The sequence below is a fragment of the Sus scrofa genome, chromosome 10 (genome assembly GCF_000003025.6).
Source record: "Sus scrofa isolate TJ Tabasco breed Duroc chromosome 10, Sscrofa11.1, whole genome shotgun sequence".
NCBI lineage: Eukaryota > Metazoa > Chordata > Mammalia > Artiodactyla > Suidae > Sus > Sus scrofa.
In genome coordinates this window covers 54,888,152-54,915,502 of record NC_010452.4, presented here as the reverse complement: position 1 = coordinate 54,915,502, position 27,351 = coordinate 54,888,152, and the positions used below count along the sequence as shown (strand labels likewise).

Below are 27,351 nucleotides of genomic sequence, written 5' to 3'. Positions count from 1 at the left end.
CTGTGAAAATGCCATTGAAACATTGGTAGAGATTGCACTGAATATATAGATTTCTTTGGGTAGTATTTTAAAATATTAATTGGGAATTAAGGAGTGCCTATTGAGGCTCAGTGAGTTAAGAACCTGTGATAGTGTCTGTGAGGATGTGGGTTTGATCCCTGGCCTTGCTCAGTGTGTTAAGGATCCAGCATTGCTTCAAGCTGAAGTGTAGGTTGTGGATGAGGCTTGGATCTAGTGTTGCCATAGTTTAGGCCTGCAGCTGTGGCTCCCATTGGACCTCTAGCCCAGAAACCTCCATATGCTACAGGTACAGGCTTAAAAAAAAAAAAAAAAAAAGAACTAATTCTCACTCCAAGAGTGTTATTTATCTTTCCATTTATTTATGTCTGTCAATTTCGTTCATCACTCTCTTAAATATTTCACTGTCAAGGTCTTTCACCTTCTTGGTTAAATTTGTTCCTAGGTATTTTATTGTTTTAGGTGCAATTATAAATGGAAATTTTCTTCATTTCTCTTTCCGATAGCTTGTCATTAGTGTTTAGAAATACAACAGATGATCTATACATTGATTTTGAATGCTGCATCTTTGCTGAATTTATTAATTAGTTCTAACAGGTTTTTTTTTTTCTTTGTGATATCTTTCACTGTTTTCTATGTAGAGATTCATGTCATCTGTAAACAGTGACAGTTTTACTTCTTCCATTCCAATTTGGAGGCCTTTTACTTCTTTTTTTTTTCTCCCTAATTGTTATGGCTAGGACTTCTAAGATTATACCGAATAAAAATGGAAAGAGTGGGAATCCTTGTCTTCTTCCTGATCTTAGAGGAAAAGTGTTCAACTTTTCACCATTAGGTCTAATGTTAGCTGTGGGTTTCTCTTATGTGGACTTTATTAGGTTGATGTACATTTCCTCTATATCTGCTTTGTGAAAGTTTTTTTCAAAAAGGGATGTTGAATTTTGTCAAATGTCTTTTACGCGTCTATTGAGAGGATCATATGATTTTTATCCTTTATTTTGTCAATATGGTATATTACATTGATTGGTTTTCAGTGTTGCCATACTTGTACCCTCAGAAGAAATCCCAGCTGATTGTGGTATATGATCTTTGTCATGCTCTGTTGAATTTGGTTTGCTAATATTTTGTTGAAGAATTTGATTTTCTGTTCATCAGGAATATTGGCCTGAAATTTTCTTTTCTTGTGGTATCCTTATTTGGTTTAGGTATGTAATGCTGGCCTCATAAAATGATGGCCTCATAGAGTGAGTTTGGAAGTGCTCCCTCGTATTTTTTGAAGAGTTTGAGAAGGACTGATATAAATTCTTTTTTGAATGTTTTGTAGAATTCACCTGTGAAGCCATTTTTTCCTGGACTTTGGTTTGTTGGGAGGTTTCTAATTACAGATAAAAATCTCCTTACTAGTCATCAGTCTGTTCAGATTTTTTATTTCATCCTGATTCAGTCTTGGAAAATTGTGTTTCTGGGAATCAATCTATTTCTTCTAGGTTGCCCAATTTATTGGTATATAATTGTGTGTATTAGTCTCTTAGAGTCTTTGGTATTTCTGTAGTATCAGTTGTAATACCTTCTCTTTCATTTCTGATTTTATATATTTGAGTACTCTCTTTTTTTCCTGGTGAGTCTAGCTAAAAAATTAAGTTTGCTTATCTTTTCAGAGAACCAGCTCTTGGTTTCATTGATCTTTTCTATTGTACCTTTCCTCTCTATTTCATTAATTTCTGCTTTTATTTCCTTCCTTCTATTAAATTTGGACTTTTTATTTATATACTTCTTTTTGTAGCTCCTTGAGGTATAAAGTTAGGTAGTTTATTCAAGGTTTGTTTTATTGCTATGAACTTCCCTCATAGAACTGCTTTTGCACTAGTTTTATTTCAATGTGTTCAATGAAGTTACTTGAAATTATTTCAGTCTTTTTATTTTTTAAAAATTTATTGATCTATCCTGGAGAATATTCCATGTGTACTTGAGATGATTAATATTCTTCTGCTGTTGGGCGGAAAATTCTGTGTATGTCTTTGGGGTCTGCTATAGTGTTATTGAAGTCCATTATTTTCGTATTGTTTATTCATCATAGAGAGTGTTGTATTGAAGCTTCCTATTGTTATTGTATCTATTTCTCCCTTTGGATCTTCAGTGTTTGCTTCATATATTCAGGGTTTGTTTGTTTGTTTGTTTGTTTGTCTTTTTGCCATTTCTTGGGCTGCTCCCACAGCATATGGAAGTTCCCAGGCTAGGGGTCTAATCAGAACTGTAGCCACCAGCCTATGCCAGAGGCACAGCAGTGGGGGATCTGAGCCACATCTGCGACCTACAGCACAGCTCACAGCAACGCCAGATCCTTAACCCACTGAGCAAGGCCAGGGATCAAACCTGCAACCTCATGGTTCCTAGTTGGATTCGTTAACCACTGCACCACGACGGGAACTCCATTCAGGTATTTTAATATTGGGTGCCTATATACTTATACTTGTTACATCTATCTATTGAATTGACCCATTTTCCATTGTATATGACCTTCTTTGTCTCATATGAGGGTTTTTGTGTTAAAGCCTTTTGTATGATATATGTATAGTCACTCTTGCTCATTTATGTTTATCATTTGCATGGGATATTTTTTGTCATCCTTTTAGTTTTATTCTACATATTCTACATATGTACATAAAGCTAAAATGATAGCATATTTTTGTGTCTCATTTTTTAAAAAATTATTCAAAAAAATAAAAAAATAAAAAATAAAAAATTATTCAGTCACTCTGTCTTTTGATTGGAAAATGTAGTCCATTTACATTTAAAGCAGTTATTGATAGGTAAGGACTTACTATTGATTGCCATTTTGTTCATTGTTAGTTGTTTTGTAGTTCTTTTGTTTATTCCTCTGTTACTATCTTCCATTGTGATTTCATGATTTTTTTGTAGTGATATTTTTTCATTCCTTCCTCTTTATTTTCTATGTGTGTTCCATAGGTTTTGCTTTGTAGTTACCATGGGGCTTACATAAAATATCTTCTAGTTACAGAAGTGTGACTTACATTGATAACAACTTAACCTCAATTACATACACAAAATTTATTTTTACTTCCTTATACACACACATACACATATTTTATGTTATTTATGTCACAATTCACAGCCTTTTATATTGCATACCCATTAACAAATTATTGCAGCTATAGTTATTTTCAGTACTTTTAGCTTTTATACTAAAGTTAAATGTGATTTATTCACTACCATTACAGTATTTGAGTATTTTTAATTTCACTTTATAACAACCTTTACCAATGAGTGTTATATTTTCATGTTTCCATGTCACTAATTAGCATCTTCTGTCAATCTGTAGAACTCCCTGTAACATTTCATATAAGGCAGTTCTAGTGGTGATGAGCTCCCTCAGCTTTTGTTTGTGTGAGAAAAGTCTTTATCTCATCTTTATTTCTGAAGAACAGCTTTTCTGGGTAATGAATTCTTGGTTGGCACTTATTTTTCTCTTAGCACTTTGAATATGTCATCCTACTCTCTCCTAACCTTGAAAAATCCTGCTTAGAAATCTGCTGATACCCTGATGAAGGTTCCTTTATATGTGACAAGTTACTTTGCTCTTGCTACTTTCAAAATTCTCTTTTCTTTGACTTTTAATGATTTAATTGTAATGTATGTCTGGATAGACATCTTTGAGTTGGTCCTGTTTGATTACTTCTGAACTTCATGAATCTGGATTTCTACATCCTTCCCAAGATTTGGGAAGTTTTTGGCCATTATTTCTTTAAATAAACTTACTGCCTCTTTCTCTTTCTTTCTTCTCCTCTGGGAATCAAATAATGAAGAATTCAAGCCAAGTCACTAGGCTACCTCAGGGACCACAGTCAGCTTGAAGCCAGCAGCCTGCTAGTGGGAGCACACACAAACATGGCTCTTCTTGGTTCCTGAGTGAGCAGGAATTCCACAGGACAGTGGCAGAGCAAGACTGGAACTGAGTCACAGGACAGCTCCAGGGTCCATAGCCAGGACTGCTATCAGTGGGCCTGCTTCCAGGGGTACAAATGGGTATTGCTGGGTCCCTGTGTAGGCAAGATGTACTCATGGGATGCAGTAGAGCAAGGCTGGAACTGGGTCATAGAACCACTTCAGCATGTGTAGTCAAGTCCAAGGTCTGGTCCTCCCACATCTCTTGACAGATGGGACTGATTTGGGGACTGAGGTCCAGCAGGGCTGTAGCTGACTCCGTTGAGGGATAGGGCTACTTTTGGTCTGTAGCCAGGATCACCTTCAGTGAACCTGCCACTAGAGGGTGGGCCTAACTTCCCAAAGTAGCTCTCCTTGGTTTGGGGCTTTACTGGAGTTTTTGCAACCTCCTACCAGGATCCTAAAGCTCCTACTTCCCATGGAGGCACTTTTGTCATGGATGGCTGCTGGCTTGTTGTTTGCAGTTGGGGGATGGAGCTGAGGACCTTCTGTTCTACCATTTTTCTGATGTTCCTTTCCTCATGCAGAATTTTTAAAGGTTCTCAAGAAGAAAAAAAATAGCAATTATATGTTTATGCCTCATAAACATTTGGGGAAAAAAAGGGTTTTTAAGTGTTAGCATTTAGCAAGGAGAATTTCATTTGCTAGGAACACTGTATAAAGGAAGCACTATTATCCCATAAAATTTAAAATCAATCAAATTTCAATGAAGTTCTCTCCAAATATTTTATTTTTACTGAGTGAAAACACCCAGTGTGGAACATGCTTTTCTGGTGGAATATAGTTGTAAAAAAAGCAAAAATTCAGAAGTTCCCGTCGTGGCGCAGTGGTTAACGAATCCAACTAGGGACCATGAGGTTGCGGGTTCAATCCCTGACCTTGCTCAGTGGGTTAACAATCCGGCGTTGCTGTGAGCTGTGGTGTCGGTCACAGATGCAGCTCGAATCCTGCATTGTTGTGGCTTTGGCAAGTGGCAAAAAGACAAAAAAAAAAGCAAAAATTCAGATAGTACAGGGCCTTCTATAATGAATATTTGTTGAACAAAGCCAGAGAAATACTGGATAGATTTTTCTAGTATTCATGCTTGTGTGTCCTTTATTTAGCCCTCAGAGAATGCGAAAAATTCTATACATCAAAGCTACTTGCTCTTTCCATCTTTCCTTAGCTAACTCAGTCTAGATTCAAATGAAATAAGGCAACTAAATTAACTTAGATAATATTATCCAGATCTTAAGAAAACATCTACATTTTTATATTTGGCATAACATTTATTTCTGATGTCCATATTAACATTCTGAGATTTAAAAAATTGCAAACTCTCAGCTTCATTTCATCCTCATTTTAGGTTTTTTTTGGTTATTTTGATCAGTCTCCCCCACCTGCTGTCCCCCAAATACACTTTCCCATAAATGAAAGGATGTACAAATATAGCATTTGTCACCATAGGTTGCCTGGTGTTCTGGGTTGAATAGTGTCCTCCCCAAAATCCATGGCCTTCCAAGATCCTCAGAAAGTGATCTTTTTATTTTATAGTGATTTTTATTTTTTTCCATTATAGCTGGTTTACAGTGTTCTGTCAATTTCCTACTGTACAGCAAGGTGACCCAGTTGCACATACATGTATACATTCAGAAGGTCCTCTTATTTGGAAGTCAGTTCTTTACAAATATAATTACAATGCGAGTTAAGATGAAGTCATACTGGAATAGGTTGGCCCTTGATACAATATGGCTAGTATCATTATAAGGAGAGAAAAAGGGACACAGAAGCAGGCACACAGAAAGAGTATCATGTGATGAAGGAAACAGGGGTTAAAGTGAAGCCTCTTTGAGTTAAGAAATGACAAGGATGCCAGGAAAACCAGAAGCTAAAAGAAATTAATGGACTGTTTTCTCCCCTAGAACCTTCAGAGATAGCCTGGCTTTGTCAATACCTGGAATTTCAGACTTCTGGCTACATAACTGTGAAAGAATAAATGGCTGTTGTTTTAAGCCATCCAATCTGTGGTACTTTGTTGTTACCGCTGCCCTAGGAAACTAATACAACTGGGAACAGTAAGGTCGACCAGGTTCAACACGGCACTAAAACACTTACTACTCATTTGACCTGATTTTTCTCATCCCTGAAATGATTATGTCAAAATGTAGGAAATATACCTTTCTTGAAAGAGCTGCCTTAACTCTTTCAGACAAATGAGGAGTCACTTAGAAAAACCTAAGAATAGGGGGCTCTTCTTCCCCCTCGCAGCAGCCCTGGGAGATATCTGCTTTCCTTTAATAAAAACTTTGCTTGCTTGTTTGCAAAAAAAAAAAACAAAAAACAAAAAACAAAAAACAGAAAGAAAAACCTAGGAAGAATTCTTAAGTAACCTGTGGCATCTTGTTTTTTACCAGTTAACATTCCTAACTGAAATATGCTGAATCTGATGCTCCATTAGTTAAATATGCAAGTAATAGTAAATAGCAAGGGATGCTGCTATGGGTTTAAAAGCTAAGAAGACTGAAGTTTTAGGGATTAACTTTATGAACAGTCTTTCCAACTAGATTTTTTTAAAATCGAAAGAAAATAGATCTTTGGGGAGTGAGTGCCATCCTAAAGAAAAGAAATATTATCCTGGGGCATCCCTTTTATCTTAACTTGGTAAATGTACAATGACAGCAACTAGCAAGGTGCCAAACGAAATAATGAAACTTATAAAAAATTCAAGGGGAACAGGCAGCCACAAAACCTCCTTGTTTATACTATCACTGCTAAACGACGGTAGCTCTCACCTCATTCTTGAAAAGAGATTTGCATTCTCATTTCACATCTCTGGATTTGAACAGCAAGTATTACTCTGGAGCATTTCCAGGACAGGTGTATTCTCTTGAATGCAAATTATTTAAAGATGGAAATATTTGTCTGTTTGCATCATCTATGTCATTTATATCATCTTCAGTGATATATTCTATGTGCCTAGAAGAGTCCTCTTATATAGTAGATACTCAATAAAGATGTCCTATGAATAGAGAAATAAATGTATTAAATGAATAGATGAATAAGTAAAAAGTCATCAACTGAATTTATACGGTACCTTCCTTCACTACCGCCAATGAATTCTGCCTCCGTCTTGTTCTCAAATCCTTGCTTGGGGAAAAGACACAGAGACAGAGATTAGCGAATTGTCCAACAGATTCTGCATGGCTCTATTGAGTGCTAGAAAAATAACAACTTGGCTAAAATTTTTAAGAGATGACTGTGCCACTAAAGGCTTGTATGATTTTAAGAAAGTAATTTAAACTCCTTAGACCATGTTTCATCATCAGGGAACTGAAATAGACAATCTCTTAAGTCCCTTTCGAGTCTGCTTTTTTTGCTCATATGGGACTGGCTTTGTAAAAGAGGACCAGGAGAGCAGAAGAAAGGCATAGAGAATGACGTAGAAAGGGAGAGAGAGAGAGAATGAGGAGGCAATTCAAAGGGGTCCAGGGCTTAAAGCAGAAATGTCACTGCAGGAAGACACAGAAGACCTCTCACTCCTTGCAAATTTGTGAATTTAAGTCTGCTCTTCATTTAGTCAAAGTTTGTCGAGAATCTGCTTGTGCTGCCTTGACCTTAGATTGGAAGGACATATATATATTCCTATAATATTATCACCAGCTCTCCAGGAGTTTATAGTCTCAGGGAATATTGGGATATTGGGGCATACTTGGAAGTTTAAAATAGTATATTGTGTATTTCAAACTCTCAGCTCTAAGAACTGTGGTTCTGAGATGATTTCATTTGACGTGAAGGCGGTATCAAGTGCACAGAAGTAGGTTATTGAGCCGTCCATGAATATTCATGAGGAATATTCAGTGGTGGGCTGGTACCTAGCCTCACGGGGGGTGGGGGGGGGCTGACGTGAGTGTAGTTTTTTCTTTCCCTGGTTCCTTTGTGTCAGTACCCCCGCCCCCGCCTGGTTGCTTTCAGGTTGCCAGTGTGACATCACGGAAGGTGGATCTGGGGAGGAGAGCACACAGTCAGCTCTAGTGAAACAATATAACAGCTGTAGCACACACCAAGTCAGGCTCAGAGGAAGGAGCCTCAGGGCTCGTGGCTCCCTTCCTCCCAGCTGGACAGAGGACTGAAAATGAAGGCTGTGGTTCAAGGCAAAGAATGAGCATGTTTACTTAGCATAATGGATCCAGAATATTGCTAATGAAAACTTATCCCATACTAAGATTATTTGTACCATATGTAAGAGTTGATTTGGAAAAAAAAAAAAAAAAACCCTCAAAGAAGTTCCCTTGGGGCACAGCTCGGGTTGCTGCTGTGGCGCAGGTTCAACCTAGCCCGAGAAATTTCACATGCTGTGGTCATGGCCCTCCCACCCCCTCAAAAAAAGAAAAAAAAAAACCCTCAAGAACTCTTGGGAATGAATAACAATAAAGAGAGGTCATCAATTTTTTAATGCCTTTTATTTTTTTCTAAATATCCAATTTGAAACCAGGATTTTTATGTCTTCATTTTCTTACACCCAACATAAGTCAGGCAGCAAATTCTATAGATTTTGCATTCTACTGCTCAAACTCTTGTTCAAGTTGTTCTTTTTTTTTTTTTTTTACTCCTTTTCAGAGCCACACTCACGGTATATGTAGGTTCCCAGGCTAGGAGTCAAATCGGAGCTACAGCTGCTGGCCTACACCACGGCCACAGCAACACAGGATCCAAGCCATGTCTGTGACCTACACCACAGCTCACAACAATGCCAGATCCTTAACCCACTGAGCGAAGCCAGGGATCAAATCCATAACCTCATGGTTCCTAGTCAGATTTGTTTCTGCTGCACCACAATGGGAACTCCAAGTCCTTCTTTTTTTTTTTAATTTTTAAATTAAAAAAAAATTTTTTTTCATTCTATGGCTGCACCTTGGCATGTGGAAGTTCCTGGGCCAGGAATTGAATCTGAGTCACAGCTGCAGCGTATGCAGCAGCTGCAGCAACCCTAGATCCTTTAACCCACTTCTCTGGGCCAGGGATCTAACCCACACTTCCCCACTGCAGTCAGATTCTTAACCCACTGCACCACAGCAGGAACTCCCCAGGCCTTCTTATTACTCATCAGAATCTCTATTATGGCTGATTTATCTGATTTACTCACACACATAGAACTAGCCTATTAATCTTCTAGCCCAGAAAAATAGACCTTGCATTTTTCTTATTCACAAGCAACAGAATCTGACTAGGCAGAAAATAAGTTTATTGAAAGAACATTGGATCACTCTAACAATTCAATGTAAAACTAAGAATTGAAGACAGGAACTTGCATGGGACGCGAGTAAGAATGACTAAATCAGAGGGTAAAACTGCCTGTTTCCACCACCTGTGAAGTTCCTTCAGATCTGCATTATCCCCTGGCCATTACTATACCAGCATTAGGAGTATTCTCTAATCGTCCGCTTGTCACTCCCTCAAAAGAGCTGGTGGGAAGCATACTATTGACTAAACCCACGTCATATATCCACACTTTAAATCTTCTGAGTTACTTGTACATTTCTAATTTCCTTATCTCCATCTCTAGGTGATCATTCCTCTCCTTTTTTCCTAAATAGCAATCAAGCTTGAATATTCTGCAACCATGCAGACCCATTTATAAAGCTGACCAGCAACAATAAATTCTCTATTTATACTCTAGTGGTGAGAGAGGAATTGAAATGGAGACTAATCAAAATACACACGTTCACATCCGTTCTAAAGAAGAAGGATTCTTAGAGGCTCTCACTTGCCTACTTAATACATCTCATCCTTCATTCCAGTTTGTTTCCTGTCTCTCTGATTCTGGTGATGAAATGATCCCTTAAAAACAGGACCTCTTGCCTTTCTCTGGTCCTGTCCCATACCCTCTCTCTCACCTCATTGACTGTAATCTTGCTGCTTCTCTGGCTAGGGCTGCCCTGCCCTTTATCTCCTCTTGAGTAAATCCTTTTCCACTTTCAAGAGCAGAGCAAAAGCCACCTTCTGCTTAAAATTCCCCACAGGAGGCCAAACTCTGTTCCAGGTTGTCTTAGCCTTAAGTTTACAGCTCTCTGTAATATATCTTACATGGTGTTTTGTGATATGTGTTGCTTGTTTTCTGTCATTTTCAGATCCCTTACATTCAGAAACCCTCCATGCCCTTATCTTGTTTTTTCTTAAAAAAAAATTTCATGAGAATAAGTCATCTTTAACTTTAGGTTGAATGAGGAAAATGTAAGTAAGCGTTCGATACAGAGTAGATAGTCATTTTATATCAGAAGTGATAATCATACTCATTGCAGGGAAAGGATTTAAAACCTGGTTTAATGCATGGGTCATTTTTATAATTTTGATTCAGTTAGTGATTCATGGGCCTAATTTTAAAACAGAGTGATGAATGTACAAAAAGGTAAAGGGAAATGATTATCATTCAAGCCTGACTCACTTATTAGCTTATAGTATGATTAGCTTTTACATTCATTATTGCAGGTCTTGCAGCCCTCACGGTTTGTCAAATGATGGGATAATTCCTCTTTATTCCTGGAAGGGGCATTAGATAAGAAGGAAAAAACACAAGAACCAGAAAATGGCATTAAAAGCTAATGCCAAGCAGGCCTGTGGGAGTAAGATCTGGATTCCCTCTTAATGACATTTGGGGAAGCTTGTCTCTTGCACTGTGAGGTGGTTCTTAACTTGGTTTCCTGCTGACCTTCGGGCTTGAAGGAATTTTGTTGAGTTACGGGGAAGAAATCCAAATGACAACCATGGGAAAATCAGTCTCAGTAGGAACCACACTCCATTAGCCTGGGTTTGACAAGTGCTTCCTATGGAATCTGATGATAAACCACAGTTCGCATTCCCAACACTCTGTCGTAAAGGTGAATGCTTTTAGGGAGTTCCCATCGTTACACAGTGGAAACGAATCTGACTAGGAACCATGAGGTTGCAGGTTCGATCCCTGGCCTCGTTCAGTGGGTTAAGGATCCAGCGTTGCTGTGAGCTGTGATGTGGGTCACGTACATGGCTTGGATCTTATGGTGCTGTGTCTGTGGTATAGCCTGGCAGCTGTAGCTCCGATTGGACCCCTAGCCCGGGAACTTCCAAATGCCATGGGTGAGGCCCTAAAAAACAGGGGGTGGCGGGTGGGGAAGCTGAATGCTTTTATAGGAATGATGATGTTTATCATGTAACTATATAACTATATTTATAACTATATATATATATACACACACAACACGCACACACACACACACATATATATATGTTTATTTGGATATCCATAGTATATAAATACATATGTATATTAAGTAAAATATAGTATGATTTAGTCGTTTCTCTGACATACAGTCATTTTTGAAAACTATCATACTTTGCTGAGCCTTTTCTTTTCACTCATAAACAGTCAGCGGGCCAAATGTTTTTACCAGGCCAAGTGTGGCTGAGGGATTCTGGGAGTTTGTCAGTTGCCAAGGTCAATCAGGCCCTGTTTTCTTCTCTTGGGCTATTAGAGTGTTCTTCTATTATGGATTACCTGATTTCCTGGAACACATATGTTGTTATCTGGAAAACATCCAGACTTTATGAAAACCAGCTTGTTTATTTGTTGCCTAAGAAATTGAGTAGGAAAGTGACACTGCTTCACTAAAAAAATCTGTTTTAAGAAAAGATTTTTTTTCTTTTTTTTTTTTGCCTTTTTGTCCTTTTAGGGCCACACCCAAGGCATATGGAGTTTCCCAGGCTAGGGGTCTAATCAGAGTTGTAACTGCTGGCCTACACCAGAGCCACAGCAACTCAGGATCTGAGCCACATCTGCGACCTACACCACAGCTCATGGCAACACCAGATCCTTAACCCACTGAGAGAGGCCAGGGATCAAACCCTAAACCTCATGGTTTCTAGTTGGATTCGTTTCCGCTGCGCCATGACAGGAACACCAAGATTTTTTTCTTAAAAAGCAAGTGGCTTCAATAGAAGGACCAGTTTTTCTAATAGCATCTTATTGACATGTAAGAACATTTCACCCAGAAAAGATGGGTTATTCTTTGTGGAAAGTGTTGAAAATGAGAAAATAAAACACCAAAAAAATAATTTTCTTGGCTTAACCAAGAGTAAATAAATGGGTTTACATATAGGACTTATTTTCACTAATATAAACTTTCTCAAAATGGAAAGCATAAGGTTAGAAGAATATCCAGCTTTTGGTAAAAAAGGGTACAAAGGAATGACTGGTCCATGTCTGGTCTTCTCTGCTAAATGGAGCAGATGACTGATCAATTAAGAGGTCAGTTCAAGTCCTAAAACATCCAACCCTTTGCCCTTTCTGCTCCTTCTAGTCGTAATGTAATTAGCGTAATGTTAGGCTTGCCTGCCATAGGTTTCCCCATGGTCAAGAGAACTCAATACACTTAAAATAATCATTTTAAATTCTTTTATTAGAAAGGCAAAGGTTAGTCTTAAAACTATGTGATTTTAAAAATAATAATGCATTCCCACTGTAGCACAGCGGAAATGAATCTGACTAGGAACCATGAGGTTGCAGGTTCGATCCCTGGCCTCACTCAGTGGGTCAAGGATCTGGCGTTGTTGTGAGCTATGGTGTAGGGCGCAGACGCGGCTCAGATCCTGCATTGCTCTGGCTCTGGCATAGGCCGGCTGCTACAGTTCCGATTGGACCCCTAGCCTAGGAACCTCCGTATACTGTGGGTGCAGCCCTAAAAAAAAAAAAAAAAGGAACAATAGTAATAATAGTAATAATAATGCAATTGTGTAGAAACTCCAAACTTTAGGTAAATCTACTTATTCCTATCCCTCAAAAGTTAATATATAAGTTAAGCATAGCTGTATATATTTATCTTTGTCTTTAGTGCCACTGCCTTGTTCCCTGAAAGTTACGATATCAGAGACACTTTCTCTAGTTGGACCATGGAGGAAGTTAAGACTGTATGGCTGGGATATTTCTGAAAAACCGTCATAGAATTCTATTTCACTCCTGAGTGGTCTTCACTACTGCCCAGCTTGCTATCTCCATCTCAGGGTCTGCCTTTCTCTCCTTTGACCTTCCTGAAATGTGGAGAAGAGGTATTCCCCAAGTGAGTGTGAAATTTAGCAATATTTCCCCACAGACAGATTGCTTAAGACTTTTAGATTTCCTTCAATTGTATATGTTTGCAGTGTGTGATGGAGAGAGAGCTCTCACTCTCCACCCAAGCCTTTCACACTGAAACAAATAATCACTGATGGGTGCCAAAACACCCACTCAGACTTTCTGCAAGTGAAAACCTTCCCACTCACAGGGATGACAACAGCAGTCTCTTTCCTGGCCCCATCCCAGCTGGCAAAGGGTACAAAACAGTCCTAAGTGACATTTGCATTATTTCTCCTGCAGTTTTAGACTTTATGGGGAGAACATAGTGAGGCTGACTCAGGACTCAGTTACTGAATAAACCACGGGGCAGTGGACTTAGTCTTGTAAGGGCAGCAGGCGTAATCATGTAAGGCATTGAAGAACCATTTTTGAGCAGGAGTCTTCCTTTGGGAAATGTATATTGGAAGCCATGTGAAGCATGGATTTAAAAGGAACTGTATTTAAAAATATTGGCCCTGAAGTTAGAAGGCGAGAGTTCAACATTTGGGGAATTCTACGATTATTAAATAAAGTTGCCATTAATACAGGATAGAGCCATCAGTGAACAATAGCATTAAATTAGGGCAAATACGTAACCTGGTCCAGCACTGCTGTAACAGAGGCCACACCAGCACCGGGAACTATGGTATAGCCCCATCTGGAGATGATAAAAGAGGAATGTATCTCTTTTCCGCTAGGTTCTCTCTGGGTTCCAGGCCTCATGACAAGAAAGAAATGACCGGCAACTGCTCTAACATTTCATATCTTTTTATGTATGTTTCCACATTCACATACGTTTTAGATTATTTGAGGTTATATGAAGGCAGAAAATACTTCACTGATGCAATTTCAGACACTTGCAGTGGTATCACTATTTAGAGTTAGGAAGGAATTTGCTATTCTCATGGCACATATTGATGTTAAGTAAAAATGATGACTCTTTGGGGTCTCTTAAATATGTTCTGCTTCGTCAGCGCTTGATCCTTCCCTGGTATGGAAAATATATCCTTGATTTTCTTTGGCGTCTGCAGCCTCTGTGTGCTCAGGGAGAGAGAGGAAGCTCTGGGAACAGGGACTTCACCCTCCACCACCACCTCAGGTGTCCTCTCTCCAAGGATGCCCATCCACTGCCCAGCCTCTTCCCTCCAGACTTTCCATCACCAGCCAAGAGCTTCATGGTTTCAAATAAGCTTCCTCTGTGTGTGCACGTATGCACACATGCGCATGCACACGATGCTTGCATAAAGGTACGCATGTGCACATATCAGTGCATGGAGTATGTCTGTATCACATTTGAATGGGTCAGCTCCTTTGTATCTTTAGCTTTAGTCCTGACCAACTGTCACCATTCACTTTGAAAGGAAAGATCCCTTTCTATTTGGCCTCTCTTTTCAGATACTTAGCAGCTTCTACATGGACTCAACTTCTGCAAGCTTTTGGAGTTCCTTTACTTTGGGCTCTTTGGTCACACTTTCGGCTTTTCTCTTTTGTGTGTCCTTTCCAACCAGCCACACGAGCCCTCCTGATTCCTCACGTTCCCTCCATGCTCCCCACACCTCTCTGTTAACACCGGACTCTTTTCTTTAGTCTAAACTGAAGTCACATTCCAGCCCTCCAGGCCTATTTAAGCTATTAGATATTGAAATTAAATAAAAGGTCAAAATGATTATCTGATGACTCCACCTTAGAGATAAATATTTTTTTTTATTAAACTATAGTGGATTTACAATGTTGTGCCAATTTCTGCTGTTCAGCAGCAGTGACCCAGTCGGGTACATACATACATCCATCCATTCGCTTTCTTGCATTATCATGGTCTATGCCAAGAGACTGGGTATAGTTCCCTGTGCCATGCAGTAGGACCTCATTGCTTTCCCATTCTAAATGTAATAGTTTGCATCTACTAACCCCAAACTCCCAGTTCATCCCACTCCTTCTCCCTCCCCCTTGGCAACCACAAGTCTGTTCTCTAAATCTGAGTTTATTTCTCTTTTGTAGGTAAGTATTTTTAATTTTCAAAGAAACAAGTATTGTATACTTTATGAAGGGACTTATGAAAACATAAAACTAAATTACAATTCAAAATAATCTTAAACCAAGAGGTCTGAGGAATTGAAATTAAAAAAATTATCATCTTTTCCCCTCCTGTAGCTTTTTGTGGTATTTTGGAATGTTGTTGAGGAAGTACTTGCCAGAGACACATAATTACCAATTTATAACTGATTATTATATTTTACAATGAGAATTTTACCACTGATGTTATTGACTATGACAAGATTTAGGTAAGAGTTTAATTCCTGCTCCTGAAAATTGAAGTTCCTTGTGCATATTTTTTTTTCCCCTTTCAAAATAAGCAATCAATTTTGCTTTTCACTAAACATATTATTCACAAAGATAAAAATCCATCAGATTTTCCTTGGGCACTTTAGGCTTTTACTGAACTTATATGAAATTCATGAGACTGTTTCATTGCGTTTTGCTATAAATTATCAGTAGGAAATGTTTATTGCTCTAAAAAAGATATTTCAACTGCTGCCCAAACTTAAGTGAACAATGAAACACAGCATCCTGTAGGAGAAAAAAGAAATACCCGTAATGTCAGAAGTTGTACCTATCTGCGCGTAGCACAAAATGAAATAGAATATGGTAATTGGAGGAATGTCTTGTTTCCTGGGAAACCAGTGTGGAAATGGAAGAGTTAGTTGACAAAGCCAGTTCCTAAACCCCTTTATCCCAGGTGGGCTTTTTTCTTAAATATTTTCCTTTTCCCTCTCCTAAGAATTATTATAAAACAAAAAGCACATTTATTCTTATACATTTATATGCTCTATTGTTTGCAAAAGTCCTTTATGTAAAATCTCATAAAACTTCAGAATCGGTTGGTAAAACCCATCGCATACATGTGACTGAAAGATAGCTTTAGTTACTAAATTACACATGTACATTCAAATACATCAGAAAGTTATATTTTGAAAAAGCTCTCAGGTTTCTATTTCTGAATCTACCCTACTTTTTGCGGTATGTTAAATCAGTGGAAATAGTCAATGTCAATGCATTCTTTAGTTTATCCATTTTGGTTATTTAACTTCGTATGAATTATAAAGGAGAGTAAGATTACTAAGGAAATATCTTTTAAATTCATCAATTTAAGAAATATTTGGAGTTCCCGTCGTGGCGCAGTGGTTGACGAATCCGACTAGGAACCATGAGGTTGCGGGTTCAGTCCCTGCCCTTGCTCAGTGGGTTAACGATCCGGCGTTGCCGTGAGCTGTGGTGTAGGTTGCAGACGCGGCTCGGATCCCACGTTGCTGTGGCTCTGGTGTAGGCCGGTGGCTACAGCTCCGATTCAACCCCTAGCCTGGGAATCTCCATATGCCGCGGGAGCGGCCCAAGAAATAGCAACAACAACAACAAAAGACAAAAAAAAAAAAAAAAAAAAAAAAAAAAAAAGAAATATTTATTGAACATATACTGCCTCATGCCATTAGCTCTGTGTGGCATTAATATGTCACTGTATTATCACAGGGAGATTAAAACTCCAGCTCTGATGTGGAATATTCAAACTCAATGTGAAATCACAGCTCTAAGCAAAAAAAAAAAAAAAAAAAAAAAAAAAAAAGAAAAGAAAAGAAACACCTGGTAAAGATGTTACAATGATGTGACTATAATTTCTTAATAGCACTTAGTATGGCTTTGACTGTGGAATTTTTCTATTGGTTTCAGAATCACCTTTCTCGAAACTAACTTGCATACAAATCTCCTATACCCCAAAGCAGCACTTCCTAACCTATTTTCTCTCCAAATGCATGAGAACTAACATGCATGTGCTTGTCATGCTACATGGACAGTAGACCCAAGAGAGCAGTGATGCATGGACAATTTATGGATGGTCACTACAAATCCACACACATAATTTCCACCAAAAAAAGTATATTGGATGGAATACAAGTGATCTTGGTAGAAAAACTGAGACAGTACAAGACAGAATCCACTGTAGATTGTATAAGCCCACCAGGTTTCTTGTAAAGAAGGACTTGGAACAAGTGACTCTGAATATCTTCTGGTATAAATAATTCTAGAATTTAATAAAATTGCTACCCTCAGGTAAAAGAGAGAATTTTATTTTTACACATCTAATATAATAGAAAAATATAAAGAAGCACACACACAACTCATTTTGAATAGGAGGAGAAGCTTGTCTTGAAATAAAAACATGCTTCTCTTTCATGTTTTTTCAGAAAAGATCAGTACCTTAGCTTAGCTAAGTAATACGTATATTCCTAAAGTTGGTTCTAGAATTTTATCACATGCAAAAAGTTTATTCAATCTTTTCAACCTTGAGTTGAGATTCAACCTTAACATGAGTTCATAAAGATAAAAGTTTAGTCCTTAAAATATTTGAGAAAAAATTAAAGATGTCTGCCCTTTCTTAAAGATGAGATTAATCTAATTAAAAAATGAAAACTATTTATTTGACTTTTGTTAGTTACATGTCCATATCTATCTATCTAACAAGAAGATACATATCTATAGTTATAAAAAGTTATATTTTATCTATATAGTTATAAAAATTTAAAACCAATTTACTTTCTTAGTTTGAATTCATAATATTTACATCAGAACACTGCAATTATGTGCGCTCTGACCTTAGAAGTTCAGTAAGAACATGATACTAATGTCAGGATACATTTTCTCATTTGTAATGTCTCATTTTCATGGACAAAGATTCCCACAGATATATGACTTTCATCACAGTTTGAAACTAAAGATGTTCTGGATATATCACCACTGCTGAGTGAGTGATGAGGAAGAGGAACTTTTAAGTTTCATTTCTAAAATGAATTCACACCACCATCTTTATGCATACAACAAACCACTTATATAATCCATGTATAATAAAAGTTTAAAATGTAAAGAACACAAAATAAACTCTTCCTGAATTTGCCTCCACTACTATCTGTTTTCTTTCACCTTAATATACTGATAAGCCCATCAATATCTATTATTAAGAATATATGAAGTATAAGTTATCATGTGAAACTATTCCACAGCAATGGTTTAAGTCAAAATTTAAAGCATGAGCAAAGAGTGTTGACTTGCTGCTGTTTCTAGAGGTCAGAGAATATCTGTGAATATACAAGATTCCACCAATTTGCTGGAATATTATTAGTGGAAGTACAAGAACACTCTTTACTCACCGTTTAAGTGTTGACTTAAACCATTGCTGTGGAATAATTTCACATGATAACATTGCATCAAGTTTACATTGGATCTTTGAACACTAACAATTTATGAATCTCAGTATTCTCACCTATAAAATGGGTTGGTTGGGTGTGAACCATATTTTCTTGAAGAATTCCACTAGTTCAATACCTTGGCTTAAACTATGATTTCATCTGCACTTTAGATATGTCTGCACATGATCCTTGAAATGGAATCAAGACCCAAGGACAAAGAGAGAGAAGTGTGACAAAACCATAATAGACCTTACTTCTGCACTCAGCCCTCCCCAAGGTCTCAGGAGCCAAATTCCCCAAACAGAGGCCACTCAAAAACAGTTTAAAAACTGTGTACTGATATAATGACATAATGCCAATTTTCTTAAATTCCAAAGTTGTGAGTGCAACTTTGCAAAATACCTAATTTACTGTATAAAAATATCTTTACTCCTCAAGGAAAATCTGACAGACAAATTTAAGAACATGAACCAAAATTTCCTCTTTAATATGAAAGTGTCATCTTTCATGACAAGGAAGCCCTTTATAAGACTGTTGATTCTGAGGTTAAAATAAGGCTTATTCTCTGATCATGTTGCCGTGTTTTGTTAGCGTTCATATTATTCCTACTTGGAAATGAATTAAAGTCACTAAATGTTTCATGTTTATGCAAGAATGAAAGTATCATGTTTCGACACTAGGCAGAGAAACAAGTCCTCAAATGTGAACATGACCTGACTTGTTGTCTTTTTAGGTCCTGTCACTATACAGCCGTCACCATGTGAAGCCGATCAATTTTCTTGTATCTACACACTCCAGTGTGTCCCCCTCTCAGGGAAGTGTAATGGACAGGAAGATTGCCTGGATGGATCTGATGAAATGGATTGTTCCCTTGACCCCCCACCTCAGCTCTGTGGTCAGATGGAGTTCCTGTGCTCCACCAACGAGTGTATCCCATCCCTCCTGCTGTGTGACGGCGTGCCTGACTGTCGCTTTAACGAAGATGAATCTGGCTGCTGTGAGTTATTTTCATTCACTCAGTGTGCTCGGGAAGAAATGCTGTTCAGAAATGATAGAGAGAGCTTGAAAGGTAGAACAAAGTTCTCCAGAGTCTTACCATGATCCTATCATCAACAGCATAGTTGCTTGTGTTATGTTGCTAAACAAAGCAGACAATCCTTGCTTAGCATTTCTGAAAACATTTGTGTATAGTCACACCCATCTCTGTTAAACTGCTCTGATTTCCTTTTTTATTTACATCTGGGTCATTCAGACAGAGGGTGCTTTTAGGCATCTGTTATCTTTTTAACAAATAGTTGTGGGAATGAATTGAAGATGTGTATCATTTCTTCCCACCATAAATGTTCATGACTATGGCTCAAGCAAATGGGAAGTTATCCATTTTAGTGAAGAGATGTAGTTAGGGGTTGGACCTGGACAACTTCCCCGGTGGATGTTATCTCACTGAGAATTCCTGCAATAGTAAATCTGTAGGGTTTGACCTCATCCGCATCACTTGCTCCCTGTACCGCCTTGGGAAAGTTGTTTGAGTCCATTTAACCATCCATGTAGTACTTACCCTACAGGGCTGTGAGGATTTGAGAGAATGCATGGAAAATTCCGAGTCCTGAATTCAACAGCTTCTGTCTTTATTATAATTAGCCTCTGTCAGGTAGGGAAGGAAGAGTGTTAATTAAGTAATTATACAAATTATACAACTCCTTAAGGTGAGCACATAATCATGGTAGAGTCAAAGCATCGCTAACATTTTTATGTCAATTTATTTAGTTATTTATGTTAAAGTATAGTTGATTTGCAGCATTGTGCCAATTTCTGCTATATAACATAGTGACCTAGTTATACATGTGTATACATTTTTTTCTCATATTATCTTCCATCATGTCCCATGCCAAAAGATTGGATATAGTTCCCTGGGCTGTACAGTAGGACCCCATTGCTTATCCATTCGAAATGTAAGAGTTTGCATCTACTAACCCCAAACTCCCCCTCCATTCCTCTCCCTCCTCCCCTTGGCAACCTCAAGTCTGTTTTCTATGTCTGTGAGTCTGTTTCTGTTTTGTAGATAGATTCATTTGTGCCATATTTTATATTCAATGTATAAGTCATATCACATGGTATTTGTCTTTCTCTTTCTGATTTACTTCCTTAATATGAGAATCTCTGTTTGCTTCCATGTTGTTGCAAATGCTATTGTTTCATTCTTCTTTATGGCTGAGTAATATTAAATTGTATATAGGTACCGTATCTTCTTAATCCATTCATCTATCAATGTACTTTTAGGTTGTTTCCATATCTTGGCTATTTGTGAGTAGTGCTGCAGTGAACATAGGGGTGCATGCATCTTTTCGAATGAAAGTTTTGTCTGGTTATATGCCCAGGAGTGAATTGCTGGATCATGTGGTAGTTCTATATTTAGCTTTCTGAGGAATCTCCATACTGTTTAATTATTTGTTTGTTTTATTTCACATGATATAATACTGTATTATAAATTTAGTCAAGGGCTGTAATGACAGAGCTCCATAAGCCATATGTTGGTGGCCACTTATTTTTGAGAGGGAGTGCTAAAAATCAGTTCAGAATGCAACTGTAAGAGAGGAATATTGGCAGAAATAGAAGGCTATTTCAGTGCCCTGTTTTGTGTGGGCATCCAGAATTATGGTAACTATTGGAAAAGGTATGAAAGTAAATGAAGGAAAAGGAAGATGGTTTTTGGATGTTTGAAGTTTTTGACCTTAAATCAGTGACCTTCTTCTGCTAGTGTAGGTGTAGAGATTGGTTTTCTGTCTCCCTCTGATTTCCTACATAGACTTTCTGTAATAAAGCCAGTTTGTGAGGTCTTATGCTATTTTCTTAGGGACCAGTTTAAAAAAACAATGGAGGCGAGTCAGGAAAAGGAAGCCTTATTCCTGTTCCCATTAAGGCTCTCATGGAATTTGGCAGATAGAAAACAGATTTAGTTCAATGTAGTCATGTGATATTTGATTTCAAATAACAATGCCATTTAAAGGGATACCTAGGAAAGTCCTGTATCCCTATGCTTTTAGATGTATGTTGGAAAATTGGTGTCCGATGAGATAGTAATATATGGAGTTGTACTCCTAAAGGGAAATAATTCCACATTAGGAATACACTGGTATCAGGAAGGACTGCTTCTCTCCATCTCTAAAATACTTATTGAGTTATGATTCTGTAGGTAAAATTGTGTGAAAATAAACTGGACAAAATGCTAGAGCAGAATTACAGAATAAAAGCATCCCATGGTGAAAATTTACCAAACAATTGAGAGCATAACACTTTTTTTTTCTGGGCTCACTTGTTGATTTAGAATGGATTTTATAAACTCTCATTCATTCATTCACTCACAAACTTCCGTTAAGGATATAATTTATGCCACGCAGTGTATTTGGGCATTGTTGATACAGATGGATATGGCGCAAGCTTGAGTTATTAGATAGAGTACATATTACTAAAGGACATTAGTAAGTGAAAGTTGGGAATACCATGTGATAAATTCTGTAACAGAGATAAACTGAATGGGTTTTGTTGTTGTTGTTGTTGTTTTTGTTTGTTTTCTAGGGCTGCACCTGCAGCATATGGAGGTTCCCAAGCTAGGGGTCTAATCAGAGCTGTTGCCGCAGGCCTACACCAGAGCCACAGCACTGCAAGATCCCAGCCGTGTCTGTGACCTATGCCACGGCTCACAGCAATGCTGGATCCTAACCCACTGAGCGAGGCCAGGGATCAAACCCGCAACCTCATGGTTCCTAGTCTGATTCGTTTCTGCTGCACCACGACGGGAACTCCATAAACTGAGTGTTTTTGAAAACATAGGGTATGCACTAACTATGGTACTAGGAAGTTTATAAACTTAAGAAAAGTGATTGAAGAGCCAAATTTGGAAAGACAAGTAGTCATTAGGCAAGTAAAGTAGAGATACTTGATTTCAGTGAAGAATGTTCCAAGAATAGAGAAAAAGTTGTTTGATTGAAACATACTTTTTATAAATAGAGTTTGTAGTGAGAAATGTAGAGATAATTTGGGAGGGATAAGCAGGCACTAGGTCTTGAAGGGTCCACCTCACTCTGCCTGTGATATAAAAGTGTTTATGTGGTACATGGAAAGAACTGGATTAAGGACTGGGGCTGGTTAGGAGATGTTAGTGTTGAAATACAAAGGGACTGATTAGACTGATGGCATAATATAAAGATTATGAATAGATTGAAGAGCCATTCGAGTGAAGAGGAAGAGAAAGTAATGAAGAATAGCTTCCAAATTTCTGATCCAGGCAAGAAGACAGCTCATCTACCATTTCTTGAGCTGGGAAAAATAGGAGGAAAAGGACCTTTTAGGGCAAGAAAGTGACTTCATTTTTAAACATGTTACATTTATGATATCTCTGGCACATCCACATGAAAATGTTAAGAATATGTTAGAAACAGGTGTCTGGAGCTCAGGAAAGAGATAAAGCAAGATATATAAAGACCCATAGCCAACAGCATATAAGCCTTGGATGTAAAAGGGATAATGTAGAGAGGGAAAAAGATAAGTTGGCAGACAGAACCCTAAGGACCACCTAAAGGACAGGTAAGTAAAATAAGACATTCAGAGACTGAGCTGTGGTCATAGACATAGGAGGACAACCAAAGGAGAGTGCTATGGAGTTCCTGTTGTGGCTCAGCAGGTGAAGAACCTGACATAGTATCTGTGAGGATGCAGGTTCCATCCCTGGCATCACTCAGTGGGTTAAGGATCCAGCATTGCCACAAGCTGTGGCATAGGTTGTAGATGTGGCATTGCTGTGGCTGTGGTGTAGACCTCAGCTGCCTCTCTGATTCGACCCCTTCCCAGAAACTTCCATGTGCCACAGATGTGGCTGTAAAAAAAAAAAAAAAAAGAGAGAGAGAGAGCGCCTTTCAGAGGGTATTCACAGGTTCAAGTGTTTCTGAGAGATCGCATAAGACTAGGACAAAAAAATTACAGACTGGGGAAAAGTAAAAAGTGGTTGCTGGTGACCTTTGGGGGAGGCCATGCTAGGGGGTGGGAGGGAGAACTGTGAAGTCCATCTTCTGTGGAGAAGATGGAAAGTGGTAGAGAAACCAGCTCGAGAAAACTTAATCAAGAAGTCAGCATTCACAGGGGGATGGCAGACAAAATAAGAGGTGTGGTTATTCAGTTTGTTTGTTTGGTGAGTCTTGCCCATGTTTCAGTGTTGCAGGATTAGAATTCTGAAAAGGGTAGGAAAATCAATAGCAATTGATATTTGAAGGCCTTTCATTCTTGCATCCTATGGTGCTTCTCTGTGGCAGAATAAAGATCATCCTGCACATTTCATAGCTCCTAGCAGAAGTCTTCCTCAGTTTATTCAACATGAAAATCATAGGATTAAGTTTTTTACAGAGATATTGGAAAATTAAGTGATTAATATGGTAAAGTGCATAATCCAAATGTAATAAATTATGATCCTTTCTCCTTTAAATTATCTGTATAGTTTTATTAAAATTATTTAAACTGTATTTCAGGAAGAGTAGTGACTGATTTGGGTTCAAGGATAGAGTACCTATCCGTCCTATTCTGTGCCAGGTGGGAACATGCCTCAGAGGGCTTCGTAGCCTTCTTTCTCGTGGTGTAAGACTGTAGTTCCTCTGCTGTTAGAAACGGCAATCTGGAGTTCCCGCTGTGGCTGAGTGGGTTAAGACTGACTCGTATCCATGAGAATGTAAGTTCAATCCCTGGCCTTACTCAGTGGGTTAAGGATCCAGTGTTGCCAAATTTGTGGCGTAGGTCACAGATGTGCCTCGGATCTGGGTTTGCCGTGGCTGAGCCGTAGGTCTCAGCTGAGCTCTGATTTGACCCTAACCTGGGAACTTTCACAGGCCTCAGGTGCAGCCCTAAAAAGGAAAAAAAAAAAATGTTAATCTGTGCTCCATGCATGAGTGTTCACTTTAAGAGTAAATGGATATATATCTGTAGTCATACCCGCTTTACTTCTATGTATGTTTCTTATGGAGCAACTATAACTCTCAAAAAGGATTTTTCTCTAGGGAAGTGACTCCAATGACCCATTCCTGAGTTGTTTATCTTCAACGTATCATCTACCTGAGGGAATGAGCTAAAAGCCATAAAACGCTCTATGCTACTTTGCTTTTTTTCAGTTGGAAAGAGTATCAACTGCTAGGATGATGACAGGTTGAAATAAGTATTTTTATAGACGTTAAACCATAAGGTTTGAAAGGGAATGTGGCAAAAGTAAATATTGTCCTGGGAAGCTTTTGAAAGCTGAGTTCCCTGTAAACTTGATGTATAGCTTATTTAGATTAATTTGGGGAAATGTTTTTGGTGTATATATTAAAAATGGAGGAGAACGAGAAAGTAATGAAAGTAATGATTCAATTTGTTTTCCTACATCCAATCCTACAGAGGTGTCAATGCATATTAGTTGCAAACATAATTTATTTTCCACCTACTACTTTTCAAAGGAAATGAATATCCATTAACTTTAATGTTGTACCATTTAAGATGCCACAGAAACTAAGATTTTATTTTCAAATTTCACCAAGTAAAAGAGCAATTTTTAACTATCTCAACTGTAAACATTCTATAGAAAGGAAAGAAAACTTTTTGCAAATTGAAACCATGTGTTTTCTTATATGTTTTTCTTATGTGTTTCAGTGTTATTTGGGCCAGAGTTGAGTGTTTATACCACTTATGAGTTAGAGTTCTTCATTATAAAGTCAACTTGAAAATAAGCTATCAGTCACACTGGAAACCAGGTTAAAACATATGGATGGGAAGTTCCCATTGTGGCTCAGCAGGTTATAAACCCGGCTAGTATCCATGAGGATGCAGGTTTGACCCCTGGCCCCGCTCATTCGGTTAAGGATCCGCCCAGCGTTGCCATGAGCTGTGCAGGTCTCAGACAAGGCTCGGATCCTGCATTGCTGTGGCTGTAGTGTAGGCCAGCAGCTACAACTACAACTCAACCCCTAGCCTGAGAACTTCCATATGCTGTGGGTGTGGCCATAAAAAGCAAAAAGAAAAAAAGAAAAAGTATATGGATCCATTAGTATTTCTGGGAAGAAGTTCCAAAATAATGCTCTACAAGTGGATGAGCGTCATCTTTGTATAAAAATGTCACCGTAGTACCTTGTTTAAAACCTTAAAGCTATCGTCTTAGGATCTCTTGGCCCCTTGCAATGCCAACAGTGATAAAAAAAAAGAAGTATGACATGGACACACGTGGACATATAGATGCATGTATATATTCATACATTCATTTGCTACAAACATCTGTTCATGTTATAAGAATTGGAAAATTATTCTATTTCCTACTTGGTTTGGAATATCATTTGTCTTGTCAATGTGTACCCCAAAATTATATAACCCTTATGGAAAAGTTTAAATATCATCTCTTCTCTTGAAATCATAGCTGCTTCTACAATCTGGTTTCAGCCCCATTTTTCAGCATTGTCTGTACTATCGCTTTACACAAACTCCCCAGTCCAAGGCAAACTGCTTTACTCACTGTTCCAATATCAACGTAATTGATTCTCAGCCTATAGACTTGATTCCCACTCTGCTAGATGGCTTTGCTCTGGAAACACAAAAATTCAAACACGTCTCAGGACTCCACTTTTACTTTTAGCCTTTGCAGACTTCCTTACGCTAAAGGAATCTCTTTGTTTTTGCAATACTTCTCTATACCAGTGCTTTTCCAACTATGTTTAGCCTTGTGGCTTTTCTTTTATTATGATTTTGAGGCATAATCATTCTTGTATCATTATATTAGTTTTCTTTCTATCTATGTTTTGGTAACTCTTTTTTTATGATTTTTTAATTTTTTTCCATTACAGGTGGTTTACAGTGTTCTGTCAATTTTCTACTGTACAGCAAGGTGACCCAGTCACACATACATGTATACATTCTTTTTTCTCACATTCTCATGCTCCATCATAAGTGACTAGACATAGTTCCCAGTGCTACACAGCAGGATTTTTATTTCCGTCCTGCCCTCTCCAATGGAAATGCTAAGCATGGTGTCTTACATATAGTAGCAGCTCAATAATATTTATTGAAGTGAATTAATGTTCGGCGCCTCAGGAAGAATTGCTCAGTGAAAAGTATCACTTCAGTTCTTCAGACCTATCACTTCTAGTCAAGGGAAATATATACTCTGAAAAAACCATTTTTCTGTTCCACTAGAATATCAATTCTACTAGGCAGTTCTCAAACTAGTCTTTGTCAATAACCTATTATAACTCAAATAAACAACTCCTTCAAACCCATAAGTATGTTTCAAAGAAAGAAAAAAAATTGTGGAGTTCCCGTTGTGGCTCAGCACTAAGGAACTCAACCATGAAGATGTGAGTTTGATCCCTGGCCTCGTTTAGAGGGTTGAGGAGCTGGCATTGCCGTGAGTGGCCGTGTGGGTGTGGCCTAAAAAGACAAAAATTAAAAAAAAAAAAAATTGTGGCATAACTGACAAAATCTGTTCCAGACTCATACATTTAGGGATATTTATTCCTGAATTTTCTAAATTATTTGTTTAGCTTGAAAAGTTTGAACTTACTCTAGTATATATGACTTACCCAATCGATATTTTAAAAAATTTTGGCAACAGGTTTGTTAAAATATTCAAATAAGATATGGTATATGAAACCATTGGGTAAATCAGAAAAAAGCAGAGCCATTCTTGTTGAACTTGGGATAAGCACCAGAAAGCCCTGGCCGTTCACTGCTGCCTTCCACATATCTCTGTAGAATCCTAGGACTCAAAGGAACAGGAACAATCAGTACCATTATCATTGAGTGCCTTTGAAATCTATCCAGAATTCCTGACAAGATGATGCAGTAGTTTTATGCTTTGACACAGTCCCTCTACGCCAAACACACAGCAATGCTGGATAGAAGCAATATCTCATAAAAAACTCAGCGACATGATCAGTATAGGCCTGGACCAAACCAGAGTGGAAGCAGGCCTGCTGGTTTCCAGGTTCTGAAGCAAACAACAGACTAGAGGTGCATGACACCAGCTTG

The 27,351-nt window shown here is 38.1% G+C and overlaps 1 protein-coding gene across 1 annotated transcript in view; it reads left to right on the top strand.

Moving 5' to 3' along the window:
- Positions 1–27,351, top strand: part of MALRD1 (MAM and LDL receptor class A domain containing 1) — a 598,238-nt gene that overhangs the window by 465,541 nt on the left and 105,346 nt on the right. The window contains 1 exon segment of the mRNA XM_021064964.1: positions 19,052–19,315. Within this exon segment, the coding sequence (XP_020920623.1) occupies positions 19,052–19,315 (264 nt within the window).